The 20,457-nt window shown below is 39.5% G+C and overlaps 2 protein-coding genes across 6 annotated transcripts in view; one reads left to right on the plus strand and one right to left on the minus strand.

The window, feature by feature from the left end:
• The window catches only part of UNK (unk zinc finger), a 76,118-nt gene extending 64,879 nt beyond the window's left edge, over window positions 1–11,239 (plus strand). For 2 of the 3 annotated variants that reach the window (XM_039327959.1, XM_039327960.1), the window contains 2 exons: window positions 2,565–2,822; window positions 5,128–11,239. In XM_039327959.1, coding sequence (XP_039183893.1) covers window positions 2,565–2,822; window positions 5,128–5,283 — 414 coding nt within the window. In that variant the 3' untranslated portion in view covers window positions 5,284–11,239. Of the gene's footprint in view, window positions 1–2,564; window positions 2,823–5,127 lie in introns of those variants that run through there. The other variant, XM_039327961.1, reaches the window with a different exon arrangement.
• The window catches only part of UNC13D (unc-13 homolog D), a 69,354-nt gene continuing 57,710 nt past the window's right edge, over window positions 8,814–20,457 (minus strand). For all 3 annotated transcript variants that reach the window (XM_039327958.1, XM_039327956.1, XM_039327955.1), the window contains 2 exons: window positions 17,463–17,610; window positions 8,814–17,215 (listed from right to left, as the gene is read on the minus strand). In XM_039327958.1, coding sequence (XP_039183892.1) covers window positions 17,504–17,610 — 107 coding nt within the window. In that variant the 3' untranslated portion in view covers window positions 8,814–17,215; window positions 17,463–17,503. The remainder of the gene's footprint in view (window positions 17,216–17,462; window positions 17,611–20,457) is intronic.

Genomic DNA, 20,457 nt, shown 5'->3' on the forward strand with positions numbered 1-20,457 from the left:
TTGCTGCGTCTCTGCAGGAAGCAGGAAGCAGGAAGGGCAGGAGAGAGCTAGCTAGCCCAGCTAGGCTGACTCAGGAATTCTGGGAGTTGAAGTCCATGAGTCATAAAAGAGACGAGCTTGCTTACCCGAGCTTGTTGGACAACAGCTTGAAGCTTGCCAGGTGAGCAGCAGATAGGAGGGGGGGGGAGAAAGAGAGAGAGAGAGAAAGAAAGAAAGAAAGAGAGTGGGGGAAGAGGAGTGGCAGACCAAGGGCAGATAGAGAGGGAGGGAGAGAGAGAGAGACAGACCCTTTTGACATCTAAAATGAAGATAACACTGCATATATCCTTTTTTTTACCTGTGTGTGTATGTAATTTTATTCTCTTAAAGTATTCTCTTGGTGATCATTGTTTTAATAGTATGAATATTCCCAAGAGTCATATTTTTACTTTTATTTTTAATGTGTGTGTGTGTGTGTATACACACACACACACACACACACACACCTATAATAAAGGTAAAAAAGGATATATGCAGTGTTATCTTCATTTTAGATATCAAAAGGGTTTTGCGGCTCCCAGTGTTTTGTTTTTGGTGGGAAACGGGTCCAAGTGGCTCTTTGAGTGTTTTGGGTTGCCTACCCCTGACCTAGGGGAATAAGAGGGTATGAAGTGGCAACTCCTCTAGAAACATCGGCTAATATTGATTATTTGAACTATTTAGCTTTAGATAGGCCAGTGATGGCGAACCTTTTAGAGACCGAGTGCCTAAAAACTGGCCCTACCCATGCTCCGCCCCCTGCCCCGCCTCCATTCCTCACCACCTTCCTGCAGGGCCACTCACCTCCTCCAAGGCCTGCCGCAGATTGCCCAGGCAGCCCAGCAGTGCTATGGCGGTCATGCCCTCTGCCTGCGCCCTGCAGCATCAACTGTGCATGATGAGATGTGAGGGCAGAGTCTTGTCTACGCTGCCTGGCTGCCATGTCCTTGGCTGAGGTGCTCCGCGTGGGCCATGCTCAGGGGCGACTCTCCTTCAGGGGGGCTGCTGGAGAGGAGGGGTCATGGGGGCAGGGGAGGCTGGAGCAACGGCACATGTGCCCACAGAGAGGGCTCCGAGTGCCGCCTCTGGCCACCACTAAGATAGGTGATGAAATTAAGGCTGTTTTGCCAATTTTGGTAGATAACCTTTCTGGGAACTGGATGCAGTGAGTACTGCACCATTGGTTCTCTTGGAATTGTCAACCATAGTTGCAGCGTAGTGGAGTTGCATCCTCAAAGTCATATCCTGTTGTTAGATTATATCCAGAAGATGTTGTAAGGTGGTCTTAATTTATCATCACAGAAGTCTGACCAATTCTTTAAGTGAGATATAGATATATAGACATACAGGTAGTCCTTAATTTACAACCATTTGTTTAATGATGGTTCAGAGTTACGATGGCCCTGAAAAAAGTGATTTATGACCCAACCTCAAAATTACTACTCCCACATCACCACTACTATCACATAATCAGAATTTTGGCACTTGATAACTGAATGACGTTTATGACTGTTGCAACATCCTGTGGTCTCATAATAGTGATTTGTGACCTTCTCAGCCAGCTTCTGACAACCAAATCAGTGGGGGAAGCCAGATTCATTTAAGAACAGCATCATTCACTTAATGATTGGGTGATTTGCTTAATGCGCAGTGACAATGGTCTGGCCATGTGATGACTTGCTTAACCACCCACATAGTGATCAAATTTCTGGCCCCAATAGCAGTCATAAATTGAGGACTACCCGTAGACACAAACTAACTGCTGGAAGTAATCAACTGCAATTTTGAACTGAAGTGCCTTTATTTTATTGTTTTGTGTTACCCAAATAAAGGGTAACACTTGAACATTACATAGATTCAGAAAAAGATTTTTCGCGAAACTGAATGAGATTACACTTTCTCTGAGATCAGGTGATATACTGTGAAAGTACTCCTTGATTCTTGCTATGTTGGGGGAGAATCACATGGATTCTTCTTACCAGATTGATCCCTGGACTAGCTGGAGAAATTGCTGCCTGTCTGCTGCTGTTCTTTTCTGTTGAGCATAAAAGTTACGTTAAAGTTTAGGTGTTTCTCTTAGATAATCTTGGTGTCCATTTTGGTTCACAGACTGAGAAGGTGCATGTCCACAAAAGTGTGCCAATCACCTCTGAGCAATTGCTATCCCCCCAATGAGTAAACGCAAATGGAGTACTTATTCTAAAAATGGTTTGAAGTGCTGGCCAAGCTCTAAACCAATTGATGTATATACACTTGTAAGACAAAAGGCAGAGTTAAATGTGCTTCTCCTGTTGATATTTTGCTCCGCAGATTTTCTTAGAAACATGCCCTGCATTTATCTGATAATATTCACGTTTGAATGGGTTTGCTTTGCAGAAATTTGTACAGATAGGAAAATTGATCTGCATACAAGGTATTTGAAAGGATAGGCATAGGATGTGACAGAATTCTGTCCCCAAAGTACAAATGGCTAGAAATAGCTATTTTTTTTCTCATATGAAATGATTAAGAGAAGCTACTAATATTATTTTACTTTGGATGCACAGGCCTGTGATGCATGGAAAAAAGAAGCAGAGGAAGCTAATGATCGTGCTAGTACAGCAACCCTAGAATGTGAGCTTGCCCGGGAGCAGAGAGAGAACTTGGAACTGCAAGTCAAGAAACTCCAGGAAGAAATCGAGCAGATCCATACTGGCCAGGACCCCCAGTTCCTGCACTCATTCTCTGATTTAGATAATCTCTCCTTGTCCACACTCTATAATCTCCAAAAACAGTTGCGTGCCAATTTAGAAAGAGTTGATAAGGTGAGTTTGAAATGGAGGTACGGAAGTTTTACTTCACATTTAACTCATGATGGATTTTTAATAAATTAAATAAACAATGAAGTTTAAATGTTGGGCCATATTTTTCTGGAAGGAATACCGTGTTTCCCCGAAAATAAGACTGGGTCTCTTTTTTTTTTGCCTCCAAAAGAGGCACCAGGTCTTATTTTCAGGGGAAGTCTTTTATACTCACCTCCGGCACCGACAGTCCCACCTAGCTGGTTCACTTCTGGGTGAAGGAGCAGCTTCATTCTGCAGCTGCATTCCGGCCTGCATTTTGCAGTCAGGCCTTTCCGGAAGGCCACTGCAGCCGAGTACCAAGCTATGGATTCAATCCGTAGTTCAGTTCTCGGCTGCAGAGGTCTTGCAGAACTGAGCCATGGATTCAATCATGGTGATGTGACCATGGAATGCTGGAAATGGCATAAAGGTGAACCAGGTGAACCATTCAGTTCTCGGCTGCAGTGGCCTTCTGGAAAGGCCTGTGACTGAGAAATGTAGGCCTGGCTGCAGAAGATGCTGCAGAAGAAGTGAGCCAGTGAGGAGAGGCCTGGCTGCAAGGTAAGTGGGTGTGGTGTGTGTGGGGCAGCTCCACACCTCCACCCCCACCCTAGTTTGATTTTTAGGTGCCACTCCGCAAAACTAGGACTTATTTTTGGGGTAGGGCTTATATTAGGCCCACCCACCCCAAAAAATCAAGCTGGGGCTTATTTTCAGGGGTAGGCCTTACTTTCGGGGAAATACAGTAGCAGAAGATTTTTCATCAGGAGGCAGCTCTTCTCAGCAGAAGAGGGAATTGAGGTGGTGGTTCTTCAGGCATGATGAAATACAAGGAAGTTGCTCTTCAGATCAAAGGCCTTTTACCTTGAAAAACAGGCTCAAGTACAGGAAGGCCTCAATTTACGACATGTTATTTAACTATTGTTCAAAGTTAAGATGGACCTCCTGTAAACTACTTACAACACATTTTTGGAGTTACAACCTGATCGCATTTTGGGCACTTGGCAACGGGTTCACTTTATGCCATTTCCAGCATTCCACAGTCACATCACCATGATTTGCACCAGTTTTGGTTGGTTTCTGACTTCTTGGTGCCAACAAAAGTGCTTATTGGAGAAAATGGATTCACTTAACAATCACCATGTTCATTTCATAATGGCAGTGTTTGATTAACAACCCTTGTAAAAAGAACAGTCCCATGATGCCTCAACTTACAACTGCAACAACTTAAGTCTTTAATTCCAGGTTCAATTATGGTCATAAGTCAAGGACTACCTGCAGTGATTAAAATCTTCTCTCTAATGGCAGAGAGAAACCAATTATTTGGTTTCTCTCTGCCATTATTTTAAGAGACTAAAGGCAAAAAAAGAGGGACTTTTGTCATAAATTTTAAAAAGAAAAAAAATATTATCCTTACAAAAAAATTTCTCTGTCTCCAGTTATATTATATTTTAGTAATGTGAAATGTCTAGTTAGTGTAAATACTGTAGGAAAATCATGTGAAAAGGTATGAACCTCTTTCACCCCAAACTGTAAATAGTCAAAAGATAAAGTATACATTTTCTTTGCATGTGCTTCCCCTCAAGCCTTTAGTTTATTTTGTTTGGAGTTGAGGAGGATGAGGATAAATTCAGTCATCTGCTGATTAAAAACAGTCTGCCAGTCTGCTTTTATGCTTGGCAGTAGTTGGTAACCTATTCTGCATCATGGAGTGGTAACTCAGTCTCTCAAGCTGCTGGTGGCTTTTCAGTGGTGACATTTAACCGTGTGTGTGTGTGTGTGTGTGTGTGTGTGTCACGCGCTTGTACTCCCATTTTCACTCAGACAGCAGAAAGCTCCCCAAATCAAGCAAAAACTGCATCGTACAAACCCAGCAATTTTCACCTTATTTTAGGGGTTACGATGGAGTGCCAAAGTGGCTATGGATTGCCCATCCCTCATATTCTTTATGGTTCCAAACCAGACCATTTTTCATCTAATAGTTTCCTGGATCAAGGGGTTAGTCCATTTATTTGACAGCTCTGCTAAACTGCAAAATAAGTTCCAGAAAGAGGATAGAGAAGGAGGAGGAGGAGGAAATTATCTACTCCAGCTAGAGGAATACACGACTGGACTGCTACATAGAAGAATGGGCTAATGAAACGTCCTTCTCTTTTAAATCCCCCTCCCGCAGCCCCTTGGACTGCTCCTTCAGGAGTTGCCTATTGAGCATAGAACAGTTGTCCTGTTTTACTAACAATCCCCCTTGCTTCTCCTTTCTCCCCCACCCCACTTCTTCTCTTTTCAGGCAGTGTTTCAAATGCAGTCGGTGAAATGCCTCAAGTGCCAGGAAGAGAACCGGGTGGTACTACCGTGCCAACACACTGTGCTGTGTGAAACCTGTGCCGAGGAGGGTGAATGCCCCATCTGCCATCCCAACAGGCCACTTGCTCTCCAATCGTGACTGTACTAGGACATTTGTTTAGCATATCACATAGAATTTTTAAACTTTTCTCAGATATATATATATATATGTCTATATATATCTGTGTGTGAATGTGTGTGTATATATGTACATATGCACACACACACACATAAAAACAAAATATTAGTTGCAGAGCACTTTTTAAATACTTTGCATCTCCCATTTAAAGGATCCCTGCTCCCCATCCCCACGGTCCCATTAATTCTAATTCATTAGGGACTTTTAGAGCAGTTTTTTAATATAGATCGAAGAGCCATTTGCAAAATCTGTTTCTCCTCCCTCCCTTTTTTATTTAGGAAATAATCTTTTTTTAGCCTTTTCTGGAGAGATATTTAGAGGGAGGACGAAGAGAGTTTGCAAGTGATTTCCAACCTAAGGATTGGGCTTTGGGGGAAGAGAAAAGATAGAAATCAATTTTCGATTCATGTCTTCATTTCCTTCTTTCATCCTATAGTATTTTAGTATTTTTATTTGTATCACAACCATTACAGGTGTGCAAAGCCTTTGAAGCAACTCTTTTGTAATGCCCCAAAAAGGCAAGACATTTTTCTTTGAATTGCTAAAGCAGCTTTTGCAATGCTCACTTCAGGAATGGCTTTCAAAGCTTCTGGGTAAATCTTGCAAAAGATTAATTTGCTTTAACAATTGGAAGAGCAGTGCTTTCTTCATGCTGTGTGCTTTCTGAAACACTGCTTTCACAGGCTTTGTGTAGCCATAATAATTTTACCCATGCCAGTCAGTAGTCCCTGCTTATGAGCCTCAATTATTCAGCATTCTCGTGGCCTCCAGTATCGTGAAAGTTTCTTGACTTGTCTCTTGGAAAACCAAAAGCTCCTCTTTTGAAAGTCATTTTGCATACTTCTTTAATTCTGTCTGAGGAATAAAAACACAAAACACACTGTAGAGGTAAGGCCAATGTTAAGATACTTTTTGTCATCGCCACTACTCTGCAGTAAGACTTTGAGAAACATCTGAGTGGGACTTTGTAAAGAGAAAAGTTCAAATTTGTAATCTGCATTATCATGGAAGTGGAGAAGGGCTTCAGAATCAGGCTTTGACGGTGGAGCCACTTGGAGTTCTTTTTGGTCTGTCTAAGAGACATTTGTAACTCACCAAACAAATTACAATCCATTAAATTTCCTAGCTTTTGCTTACCTGCAGAAATTGAGCATTCTGGTTTAAAAAAAAAATCAAATTACAGATTGCAATACATAGTGGGCTGTGCTTGGCTCGGTTATCCAACTTGTTTAGTATTGAATACTTGGTATTTCTTGTCAGTAGACAGAAACAAATCAACACATTTCCTTTATCATTCTTATCTATGAATGGTGCTGTTACAAGTGTTGTATTTAAAAGCAAACTATTCTATAGTTCAGAGAAGGATGGCTCTTTGTGCATTCAGAAATGGGGAATATGCAGATTCGCAGCACAAAATCACCTTTCCTGAACTGTGCAGCACTTCATATTGTTGGTAAGTTGTCACCAACACAAATATAGGCAGAATGTCATAGAGAAGATAGTTACTTGCTATATTTATATCTGCCTATCATAAGGCAAAGTGGTTTCTTTTCCTATCTTTATCCACGTTTAATACAAGAAAGCATCTGATAAAGTTTACATAGCATAGCTGAGGACTTTTGTTAGAGTTGCCAAATGAACTAAACTTGGATTCGTTAAACTAATAATTTCTGCAAAAACACAGAGATTGTGGTGGGAAAAAAAAACAGAAAAAATACACTTTTTCAAATGCTTAGAAGCCTTTGTATGTGTTTGGTTGCAGGATGCAAGTTCTCAAAATGTTTCATACTGAACATAAATAGCTAGAAGAGATTATTGCAACAGTGCAGGATAAAAATGGATGAAGAATGTAAGATGTTATAATATCCTCCCGTAAGATTAGTTAGCTGTTTAGTAATTAAAGTTCTTGTGATAGATTTATCATGAATACCACAAGGCCACATTTCACCACATGTAAGAGAAGAGAAGGGAAAATTGTGCTCAGAATCCACACTGCTTCAGTTCCAAAATACATTCCTTTTTCCTTATTACTAGGAAATTTTCTCATTTCCTTCAAGTTTCTAAGCTTTCCTTGAGCATCTACATTAGGTGTTCTTCAGGGATCAATTATGTTAATCCCATGTTTCACTAGTCACCTTCTTGTGACCATTCTCTTGCGTATGGGAATATATTTTGAGCCTGCACAGGATACCCTGTGTTTGGAGAATCCAAAGAATGATTCTAGAGAGGAGAGGAGATGGGTCTTTGCTCTCCTGCACTTCTGTTTTGGCATTTATACCGCCAATGAGAAATGTTTTCTTTCCTACTGCTCTGCTTTTCTTCACAAAGTATCTCCTAACTTCACCCTTAGTTTAGCATCACCATTAACTTCCCTGGTTAACTTGACGTAAGTGCAAATTCCCTTCTTGGCTGGGTACCTGCCATCAAACAACTTCAATGAAGATAGTGTATGTCATCCCCAAATGACTAAAATGTCTGAATCTCTAAACATGGTGCTTGGCATGGACTTACTAGAGAACTATATAAACCAAACAATATGGGCAATCTTGTGTCTTAGATTGAAATGACCATTTTTATCATCCACTTTCTGGATGCAGTGCATCCAGTCCAGAGGAATACGTAAATTTGGCTTGTTGTTAAAACAGATGGACAGTAACTAATTGTCTTGAGTCCCAGGCAACAGTCAGCTGGGTTTGCAGGTGTAGTCATTTATTTCTCATGCTTTTGTGGGCCAGCATGAGTCAAAAACTTATTGAAATCAGTTTTTTAAAAAAAACGTGGAGTAATTCTAAGCATGTTTACACAGAATTTAGCCCAACTGAACTCACTGGAATTTGCTTCTTAGTAAATGTGCTTCAGATTGCAGCACCAGCGAATCACTTCCTTTGAGAATTCATTTGCACTCTCTCCAGAGTGTTTTACAAAGGAACGTCAACTCACTGATTATGTTGATGGTTCAATTATGTGTGTTAAAGTTCTAAATAATGATACTGGGGCCTAAATCCAACTGACTTTCATTGAAATTTAAGGTTTGGAATATTTCTGTTTTAAAACTTGTATCCAGTGAATGTGTTGTCCTACTGTCCCTGAGTGGTAGAGCTCTCACTGCAGTTCGTTCTTATTCAGACAGCGCAACAGCTTCCAGACAATAAAAAGCAACAGTCCAGTCTAGAAGGACTCTAATCTGCCACTTTGCACTGGGAGTTGTTTCATGTGTAAAAGTGTAATATTTAGAATTTAATCTCACTCCCTTGCTCACCAGTCTTTGCTTTGTTTGCAGTAGCTGACCCACTTTTCCCTAACCTGAAAAAGCACTGGAAACTCTGTCTTCATAAGAGGGATCCAGCCATTCACCATCAAGATAGCTTTTTCATACGTAATTCAAGTACATTAGATTTGCTTCCATAATTCCACCCTTCTATATTTGTGGGGGTTAAATATGCATTCCCAGATAATCTCAAAGTGCAGCTCTGGTTAGGTTTTTTTTTTAATTAACTTTTATGTTTGATAAAACTGCTTTTTTCAATGTGTATGTTGTACTAGTATCTGTTGTTTTCTTCATTTTTTAAAAAAAAACACTTAATTGGCTTTTTTATGTATGGAGAGACACTGCTGGCTGACTCTTGTAGCTGTGTTGTTTTTGGTTATAGCCTTTGAATGTCTGTGCCATGAGGCATCCCTGGTCTCTGTGGTCAGGACACATGCTTCAGTCTTAAAGAAAGCTTGTTTGTTTAAAATATGTGAACATTTTTTTAAAAAAAATACATACAGATACACATACATTTAAATTATGGGGAATAATACTCTGCTGGAAATGTACTAAACTATTTTGGTAACTAATTTAAAAATAATAGGAAATAAAATCTTTGAATCGGGTCTATAGTGTTTATACAGAATTGCAGCCATTTGCAGATGCTCTGGTGGTGACTGATTTGTAACACTTACTTTTGTAAACATTGTGTTTTATTGCTTCCTCTGCCTTTCTATGTGATTGTCCATAGTGAATTGTTGACTTTGTGGGATGATCTGATTTACCCTGAACTGCCATAATTTTATTAAATTCAGCAGAATTCTTTGGGAAAAATGTATCACCAATACACTTGGTGTCACTTAAATTTAGATTTTTTTTAAAAAAAATTTTTTTCCCAAGAACTGACAACTCTATACAATATTGTTGATTACCCTATTCCTATCCCCAACTCCATTAGCAAGTTGCTGGTGGAATATGAAAAAGAAATTGTGTGTGAAGCCGGCTATTTACATCCATGCCACAACTTACTCTGTCTGTCTTATTTTGAAGGACCAAAGAATACCAGAAAATTTGAAAATTTCCCCATTCTTATAAATAGCTTAACAGATTCTTATCCAATTATGTCCCCTTCACCTGCCTCATAGATATCAGTATTATACTTGGGCAAGAGAATATAACAGTAGATTGGTTTTATCTAATAATCAGAAGGACAAATATATCTCTATCCCACTCTTTTAAAAAGCACTTTTTTAAAAAAATGCTAGATTTCTATGAATTTTAATATTGAAAATGAAATACCTGAAATGTGAATGTTTTATTAGTTATCAAGTGGAAAAGCAAAAATGGCTTCTCTGTTTTTTAAAGATTTAATTCTGTATTAAATTTCTGTATAGGCAGTTTTGTTTACTGGGGTGCTTGAGAGCAAGTCTGCTGTATCCTGCCAGCAATTGTCCATTAGAGGATCTGCGCAGTTCCTCTATTTTAAACCAACAGATTCTATAGTTTCTGCCTGTCAAAAATTGGGTTTGTGAGTAAATCAACCCTAATAAAATGCCGAAGGAATTGTGTTTGGATTATGGAATTCCCCACACAGTTGAGTATAAAGCCTCTCATCTCCCAACTCTGGTTTTTGAGCAAAGTCTTTACTAGAAAAATGTAATGCATTTCCACTCTCCAAAGGTCTTATGGAGTTGGAGGTCCAGCTATTAATACTATTCACCAATCCAAACTAGACATTTTCGTCTTGCTCTGAATATGAGAAAAATGAATACTGTAGGTCAGTAAACCTACTATAGGAGGTATAGGATAATTGATTAATTGAAGAATTAATAGGGAAGCCTCTAAGTGCCCACATGTGTTCCTTCCTTTTAAGATGAATGGTTTCGTGAAGATGAGGGATTGCACCTTTCAGTCAAGCATTGCTCCCTATCTGCAGGGTTCCAAAAGAAGAAATAGTGGCTCCCTTGCCTATGTTCAATGCTGCAATTCATCCATGGTTTAATAAATCCAAGAGGTGCATACCCTTTCCTCTTCCTCTTCTCCAGTGCAACTATGAAAAGGAAGTTGACCTCATCTACATCCATTTGAAACACTCACAGCTTGCTGTGCTGTTTGAACTTCTACAACTGCCTTTAGTGTTAATTGTGGTTAATGGAAACAAACCATCACTCAAACATAGCTTGAGAAACTAATTCATTTTTTTCACTAAGGTTAATTGCAGATTCGTATTTAGACATAATACAAAAATGTAATTAATCAAAACTCAAAGTAGAACCTTTGAAGAGAAATACACAAGCTCAAAGCTAATGTGGGTCACCTTGTTTTATTAAATCACAGTTCAGTCATAAAGACAGAGCAGAACAGAGACTCCACATAGAAGCCTTGCAACTATTTTCTAAATATAGGCAATACATTTCTTCTTTTTATGACCAGTGTGTGTGAGGGAGTTTCTTCATCATAATTTTTAATTCCCCCCCCCCCAATATATCAACCTTTGGAGTAATGCAATGAGAACATAGATGTTTCTAGTGAAAAGTATTATAAGTGAAGTGTTCCCTCAAATCTGGTAACTATGGATCAAAAATCTCTATGGGGCTTCCCCACTTTGTAGCTTCCAGTGTTTTAAACAGAATGTAAATAATACAATATAAATTCTTAAAAACTACACACTGCAGTATTTTTGGTGGTGCTTCTTGACCAGTCTCTTTCCTTGGATTTTCCATGGCTGGGAGGGTGGCTGGTGGAGGGAGAGCCATTCCTATCTGTGTAGAAATCAGCCAAAAGATAATAATAATAGATGGTGTGTACAATGTGGTGTTTGATTACATTATTATAGACTGTAATGCGGAACTGTGATTTCAGCTATTGTTCTTTCTCGTACTCTGTATATATGTGTGTTTGGCTGTCCAGAAACCTAATTTTAGACACACTTTCTTGGCAAAGTGAATTTGCATGTGGAGCTGAAACAAAATGCTGCAATCTTATGTCACAATTTCCAAAGGCAGGATGGATTTTTTTTAGAAGACAATAAATTTTTTTATTTTTTTGCTAAGAAAAAAAAAGGTAGCCATTTTGTTTGTGCACATGTTTGTCTGTATTAGAATGTACATGTAATGTCCCTTGGATTTTAAGAGAATATTTACTTCACGTTTAGAAGGTAGGGAAGTAAGGAACTATTCCCTGCACATCACTGATAAAGTATCTCACTAGAACGGTTTTTTCTATTCAAACTTCATAGAAGTAAAAAGATAGTAAGCGATGGCAAAGCTTGACAGAGCTTGTGGCTGAAGAGTATTTTGTGGGTTGTATGCCAAGAAACCTACCTATCGCCTTTTTAGTTTTTGATACTATGGAAACCATAATACAGTTTTGGAGACTTCTGAAGACAGTGTACAGTAAAATGAGTTAATATTGTATTCGTATACTAAAATGAGTTAATATTGTATTCTATAATTCATTCCCCATTCTGTATAATACAGATGATAGGATTTTAGGAAGTTTTCTAAAAAAAATATGTTTATGGTATAAAGACAAAATTAAAAGAGACTTGAGCTTTTTCTCAAATCCTAAATTCTCATTCTAAAAAAAAGGTCGTTACTGCCAGTATTCCCATTCCTAAGAGTCCACAGGGAAAACAATTCTAGATCTAAGAAAGTCTTCCTTCTTGGTGCTTTGTAGTGAGTACCTCTTTTTTTTTCTTCACACAGTAATAACTTTGGTACTGCTCCCGGAGTGCAGCAGATTCTGTACTAGCTGATTCTGTAGGCAAGCTGATTTTCTTTCATCCAACTGCCTAAAATCTCAAATCACACATTTTAATTTTGCTATTTGAGACATTAGAAGTTCTTTAGGTTTGGGAGTGGGCTGGTTTTGGGCTTCATTGTAGCAGCTTTGTGCCTTCAGTCAGGTCTTTGGTTGAAGTTGGTCCAATAGCAATGGCTTTGGCTTTTTTCCCCTTTTTTCCCCTGCCATAAAAATGAGATATGGACAGGGACAGCAATTTTGGCACTCCCCTTCACTAGTGGACTCTAGTGAATCTTTGTAATGGCTGAAGATGAGACAATTGCAGGCTGTTGAAGACTTAGCTTGAAGGACTTAGAATGGTAAGTGGAGATGCTGGCTTTCCGGAAGTTTACTCAAGCAGTTTTTCCAACATCCAATTGTAAATAGTGGAGAAGTCTGCTAACAATATTAGCTAGGAATTTTTCACATTTCTTCATTCCAAACTGGTATCCCATCTATCTGCCCATCACTTTTGAAAAAAAGAAAACAAAAGGCAGGCCTGTTTAATAAACAGATTACTGCACTGTAATATCTGTCTCTTCATAGGAGCTGGACAATTCTTACTTAAATAATTGCTGCTAATTTTAAGATCGGGGATTTAAAACTGAAGGCACCATCACGGAAATTTAGCAATCATAAATTTAATCATACTGAGATTTATTGATAGCAGAATAAATCAGTCATAAATAACTTGAGAGTCAGTAAAATTAGGTGCAGTACAGTCATTTTCTCTGGATTGAGCTACACTCCCTAATGATATTTGTACTTGCACTTGTCCAGATTGTCTTTTATTTCTGTCTATAGTGACTCCGGTTTGTCTTCCTTGGTGTGATGATATAATTTGAGGTGCTTATCTTTGGATGAATATGGTCCCATTTCATACAAGGCTAAGAATAGCTGGTGGCTAATTGGACTGTGGGACATTCACTCTGCATTAGTAAATATAGCTCATGGAATAGGGTTTGTAAGATGGATAGCTCAGGAGAGGGCCAATCAAAAATACCACAAGACACTATAAAATTAGTATGAAATTATTGAGTTGTTTCTATAATAGTTTCACATTCTCAAAGCTAGGACTATAGCAGGTCGGAGTACCATGGCTTTGCTTATTTTCTACTGAGCAATTGCAATTCTTAAAGTAAATTCTCAAGGTGAAAGAAGCAGGACTGTATTGACTCCATTTCTTAAGTAGCTGGATATCAGTCATTTTGGTCCCTAACCTTTTCTTAGTGCTATTGCAAATGATAGGGAACATTCATTCATTTATTAAATTTTTATTTATTCTGCCTTTATTACTTTATAAGTAACTTGAGGTGGCAAACATACCTAATATTCCTTCCTCCTTTTCCCCACAACAACAATCTGGTGAAGCGGGTTTGGCTGACAGCAAGTACTGTCCCAAAGTCAGCCAGTTGACTTTAATGCCTAAGGCGGGTTTAGAACTCATAGTCTCCAGGTTTTTAGCCTACTGCCTTAACCACTACACCAATCTGGCATGATTGCATTTCCTGGTGTTTCTGGAACTTGTAATCCTAACGTATCTGGAGGTTATATGGCTGAGGAAAAGAAATTCAACTGACCTTTTAAAAAAAAGGGAAAATTATTGGTTCAAGGTGGTTGTGAAAATGAGATAGCCAAGCTCTTAGAGGAGCAAAGTTCTTATTGCAAGTCTTCTCAAAACTCTGGGAAATTCTTGGAGGGGGGGGGGGGGAGCAGAGGAGAAGGGAATTTTCCATCTCTTCCATGGTTTCCCCTTCCAAAAATTAGCTGAAAATGCTGATGTTTTGGCAAAAATAGTTTATTCCTAAAATCACCTGCACTGAATGTTGCATTAATTTTTTAAAGGAATTGCTGCAGAGAGAACAAATGATCGGCTTGATAGTTAGGATTAAATCCATGGCAGGTCAATCTATAGATGGAACTGTATTATTAGCATCATTTCTTTGACTGAGGAAAATTTCTGTTCATTAGAATTTTTCTCCCCATTTAGACATCAAACAATTGGCTTTTCAAAATATTTTTGACAGTTTTTTCCTGTAAAGACTCCTGCATAAACGAAGCATTCATGAATTAGAAAGCTGTCTTCTTAGGAATCAGTAATTGATTAAAGATGACATAGCAGTTACACATATTGATAACATTTTCAGTCAGTAAGAGGTACAGTACTATATTGGACAGATGATTTAATTTATTCTTAAATTATCTGGAATGCACCATTGTTTTGGAGGACACCAAATTATTCAGAATGGTGGTTTAAATCAAAGCAGCCTGAAATTGATTTCTCTATGCAAGGTAAACAGACAGCTGAATTGAAATAAAATCATATTAAGCATAAGTTGAATCACATTGACGCTAGGGAGATTCCTAACTTTTCATATACACATATCGTAAGTAATGGGAAGTCTCCTGGAAATAGGTCTGCGGCAGTGAAAGGCAGACCAAAGATGATAATGCAATGGGTTGCAATACAGTGAATCCATCTATATCCCACTAAAATTCATTATATGTTTAACTGGGCAAAATGGTGCATTTTGGGCAATTCTTGAACCAAGATACCCCAAATGGGCTTACTTACAGAATGCATCCAAAATCTGGGACACATGACTTCTAAGGGAATGAAATTTGGGGATGTTTTGGCTGTTCCAGTGGTACTGGTTGCTACTGTGGTCATATGATGTTCATTTCCAACATTCTGTGACAGTTTCCCAGCCAATCTCACAGTCCCTCAGTCCCTCCTCCACCCAGCAACAGCCATTATCTGCCTGCTAGGTAGGGAAGGGATTAAAGATTTCTGGTGCTCTCTGCTCTCTGCCAGATTTCCTCAAGAGACTCAGTGAGGAAGCTGGCAGAAATCAGAAGCTGCTGCTGCTCCCACTGCTTTTTTTCCCACCCTTGGTCATCTGTTTCTCGTTTGGATAAGAAAATCTCTCTGAAACAATGATCCCATGGGGTACATATCTTGTATTTTAAAAGGAAATGGAAAATAAAACCCCTAGTATAACACTTTTGTTTTAGAGCTATTGACGCTGATTGAACTTTTAAGTAAGGATGTCCCAGTTGGCAAAGATGCAAAAATACTGTCTTACTGAGGGCAGAAAAATACTAAGTAGCAGGAACACGTTATATTTACAAGTAAACTCGGGATGGTAACTAGCTAAAGATAAGCATTTCACACAGCATATGAGTTATGGAAGGCACATCTGCAATACACAGCTGTGACTTTAGCGTGAAAGCAGATTTATTTATGAGGAGCAGATTTAGCAAGTGAAGGGGTTGACTCCTAACCCTGAGGCCCAGCTGTGCTCTCCACACTTCTGCTTGCCTGCGAATCAGAAGAGGCCTGTGAGGCTATGCCAATTCCCAGAAAAATAGTAACATCTGCTCTGGTTGCATCTGTAGCGATTTAGGCAGCAAGTCTTTCTGGAAGCAAATCTGCCTCCAGTGCCTTTCTGTGACTTCCTAGATAAGTGGTTTAGAGCAATACATTTTAGCCTGCCTGAATCTTATTAGTGAAAAATGTGCTCTAATTATAGGTAGGAATGTTTAAATACCCTTAAATGCATTCCAGGCCTGAGTAGCCACATCTACACTCTTGTGGAGAGGATAAAGAGAAGTGGATCTAAGGCAGTGTTTCTCAACCTTGACAATGTTAAGGCATGTGGACTTCAACTCCCAGAATTCCACAGCCAGCAATGCTGGCTGTGGAATTCTGGGAGTTGAAGTCCACATGCCTTAACATTGTCAAGGTTGAGAAACACTGATCTAAGGCTACAAATATGCAATGCTGTTTTCTAGTCCTGTGAAAAATCTTTGAAGTATGACGGCTTTAACATACTTGAAGCAGCCATCATGAGGCTTTGAACTTCCCCTTCCCCCGCTTCTTCCCTACTCCTGAGGCCTTGATTCCTTTCTCACACGGTGAAACAGTGTGCCCTAGTTTTATTTAATCATTTTGTAGTCTTGCTGTTTCTGATGGGAGAGGGGAAAAAAAAATAGCTGAGAACCTTAGTCTATTAAGTAATTTTCTTTTTTTATGGAAACCTTGTTTAACTTTGGACCCGGGGACATGAAAATGGGACCTCTCAGAAGGAAGAGCACACGAAGCTGTAATATCGTCATGGGAACACGGGTCCTGGCACAGAAAAATTATAAACTTTGAAAAAACTGAAATGTATTTCTGAAACATTGTTACTTGTCTTCTTTCCTGCCCCTGAATTTATTTACCTGAGACTAATTCACAGCAGCATGACTTTTCCTTCATGCTGTGGAAGCCGAGACATTTTGTTGCCCTCGTCCTCTGAAATTCTGCTTTTGTAACACATGTCATCTCCAGCCCCAGTGATCCCCTAAGAGAAAAGTAGCTTACAGCTATAGCAAGAACAGCACTGTTGGTAGAGGTGAGGATTGTACAATAATTATTCATTCATCCATTGCTTTCAACCACATGGGGTTTTCAGACTTTGCTGAGCTGCCTTTGCAATTATGAAAACGGTACCCTGGATATAAAGAGACCTGGGAACTGTTACCAGCAGTTTTTCAGGGTTTTTTTTTTTTTAATCAAGCTGCTTAAGCAGAAGGCAGTCCCAGACTCTGTAACAGGATAGATAACACACCCATTTTTTTCCTCTTCCAAAATGTTTATTTTCTTTCCCTCCGGAGCCCCTTTCCTGTGCCATCTGGAGCACAGAGTAAAAATTTCCTGCAGAAGGTCCACAAGAGGCTCATCACAAGCTTCACTACTCAAGCAGTCTGGTTCTTCCCAGCAGAGCTGCATTGCACACATAATGACGGGCATAGATCAGCTTACGACAGCCTGCAGCAGGTTTCGACGTTCCCCTTCTTTTCGTACTTTTCAAACTCCTGCAGCAAAGAAAGAATATTGAGTGGGGAGTGGGCTGGGTGGGATGGCTCCTTGCTATTGTCTCTTAGATGAAAATACATCAGTTGTTCATTGAAACACAACCGGCAGTTTCAATTTGCACAGATAAAGAGCCTCCAGTGTCTGGTTTGTTGCATCAAAGCCAACAGGAGGAAGAACAAGAGCCTCATGGCTTCCTACACTCCCATATGATCAGCTGTTGCCATGGCAGCAGAACTTCTGCTGTACCTTGGTTCAACCTGTGCTTTAACCCATTTTGCTTGACTGCATCATGCCAGCTCCTTGGAATACTTTGCTCTTTGTCTGCGTAGCTTCACAAAGGCTTGTGCTTCCTTGTCTCCTTTCCGGGTCCCCAGGAGCTTCAGGATGTCATTGCCTAAGAGGGAAGAGATGATCTGCATTTCATGGAAGTATAGCAGTACTACTATAGTATACCTTTCTCAGAAAATTAATACAAAGTCACTTTCCTGCCAAACAAAGTTCCATTGTTCATTACCCAGCTGTCAACAGAGACGCTGTCTAGATCAGTGGTTCTCAACCTGTGGGTCGGGACCCCATTTGGGGTCGAACGACCATTTCACGGGGGTTGCCAAACAACACAGTCCGCCATTTTTCCCCTTTTCCTTAGCTGTGCTACTCCCTTTTATTCTATTGGCTTTTGAAAGCCAATAGAATAGACTCTCTTGAATAGAGTCTAATTCTATTGGCTTTCAAAAGCCAATAGGAATTGTCCAGGCTGTCTCTGCCCTGCTGAGCCCGCCAAAAATCCCATTCTGCAAATGGTGCTGCACCAGTTGAGTAGTCCTCGACTTATGACCGGTTGAGTAGTCCTCGACTTACAGCCGGTTGGGGGTCGCGGCATTAAAAAGGTTGAGAACCACTGGCCTGGATGCTTCTGAGCAAGGCTTTTAGAAGAGAATTTTTATTGTATACCATGATAAAAAAAGATGCTGAGGCCTTAGAAAAAGGGCAGAAAAGAGCAACAAAGATGAAAAAGGGCCTGGAGGCTAAACTGTACAATGAACATCTAAGGCAGTGGTTCTCAACCTGTGGGTCGGGACCCCATTTGGGGTCGAATGACCATTTCACGGGGGTCGCCAAACCACGCTGTCCGCCATTTTTTTCCCTTTTCCCTAGCTGTACTACTCCCTCTTATTGGTGGCCACACCCACTTGGGGGTCAGCACAACATGGGGAACTGTATGATGGGGTCACGGCATTAGAAAGGTTGAGAACCACTGATCTAAGGGAACTAGGTATGTCTTCCCTAATGAAGAGAACACTTAGGAGTGACATGATAGTCCCCTTTCAATACCTTGAAAGGTTGTCATGGGGGAAAAGGGATCTACTTTCCAAAGTGCCTGAGGCAGGACAAGAAGCCATGTGTGGAAGCTCATCAGAAGAATTTCCTGGCAGTGAGAACAGCTAGTCAATGCAACAGCTTGTCTCACGGAACTGTCGGTGTACCATTCCTGGAGGTTTTCAAGAAAAAAATGGACAACCATTTATCTGGAATAGTAAAGGGTTTCCTGCCTTGGGTTGGAGAAGACCACCTCCAAGGTCTCTGCCAGCCCTATGATTCTGTGTGGAAAAAATGACTTGGCTTCTTCCGTGCAATCCCAAGAGGACAACATTGCTCAATTTGGCCTTCAGTATTATGCCTAACTCACTACAAATTTCTGTTTGTATGTATTCTGTATCTATTTGCCTACTTTTTTCTTCTTCCTATGGAAAAGTCTTTTAAAGTAATACAACTTTTGTGCAATTTGTTTTGATCGGGGATGCTAGGTTCCTTGTGAAAGCATATATTCTACGTGGATGTCAATCACAAAAATTGAGAGGGATAATTTGGGGAAAATACTTCTGTAGAAGTAAAAACTAGAAATATTTAGTGGTGGAAAAATGTGTATTAAAATAATGGACATTAGTGAATAATACATATAGCAAACAAGACATGGTTTTCTTTAAAAAAAGTTGTTTTGATTTCTTCCTCTAGCCCTAAACATTTTCTTCTGATCCTCTTTAGTCTTGAATTAATCCATGTTTCAGCTTGGGAGAATCTTAAAGTACATTTTTTAAAGGGGTGGATAAAGTGAGATTTAATTGCTAATCTAATGTCTTGAATGCAAGGAACTTAAAATGCACAGAGTCAAGAACCATAGGAAATCTCTACTTTTTCTATGAACTTTAAGAAAATTCAAAAGCAACCACTGATACAGGCTGGGATTTGTAACAGTCACTTGGATAAGAAGGAAAGAGCTAAGAAAGAAAGAAAGAAAATACAGTAATCAGCAATTTGGAATCGTTTTTGCAACATGCCCCGAGTTTATCTTTCTCTAAAGGCCAGTGCAAGCCTTAATCCTCACTTCATTTCATCATGTGCTTCATCCTTACATCAGCACTTCTTCAATGCTCAGCCAACAGAAGAAAATGTGCTCATTATATAGAAAGAGCAGCAAAACTGACCCCCTAGAGCAATTGAGGAGAAGCAGGTGGTGGGCACAAGACTCACAAAGCATGGCCAGAGGAGTCAGGGAGAGATGAAATCCCAATCCCTACCAATGGGAAATCACTTTATCTGCTGCTAAAGAAGGCAAAACTGTTTCTGCAATTGCTGAGGCAATAGGTAATCAGCTTATCTTTCCAAGCCCATGGTGTGCTAAGAATTTAAAACCTGGTATCTACTGAAATCTTCAGAAAATATCCATTCTCAGTTTAATAATGCAAAGCTTAAATCAGGTTTTAACCCATTAACGAAAAGAGAATTGCATGTAATTTCCCTGTGGATGGAACAAGAACAAGATCCAGGAAGAGCGAATAGTCCATTTTCAGTAAAACAGATGAAAAGCAGGCCAATAGAATTTTCTTAACTCTACCTTTTTTAAAGACATTATAGGGCAAACTTTTCTAAGGTTTCATCTCATCATTACAACAGGTTACTCAGAACATACAAAACACGTGTGGCTCTTGATGCTATGTCACTTTTCAATATTTCAGTATTTCAATATTTAGTGGTATTAAAAAAAACTGGAAGTATATTAAAATATTACAGCCAGTTTCTTTTCCACCTTCACAATTACTTGAGAGAAGTGGTACAGTAAGATCTTTGTGGGCAAGAAATTCATCTGATATTTCTTCTTTTTTGATAATGTACATCTCCAATTGCTATTCTACATTTTATAGTGTTATAAATGTAGCATCCTATATAATTGTAGAAGGGCATT

The sequence above is a fragment of the Crotalus tigris genome, unplaced genomic scaffold, assembly GCF_016545835.1.
Source record: "Crotalus tigris isolate CLP2741 ecotype Arizona unplaced genomic scaffold, ASM1654583v1 scf7180000024370.6872682, whole genome shotgun sequence".
NCBI classification, from domain to species: domain Eukaryota; kingdom Metazoa; phylum Chordata; class Lepidosauria; order Squamata; family Viperidae; genus Crotalus; species Crotalus tigris.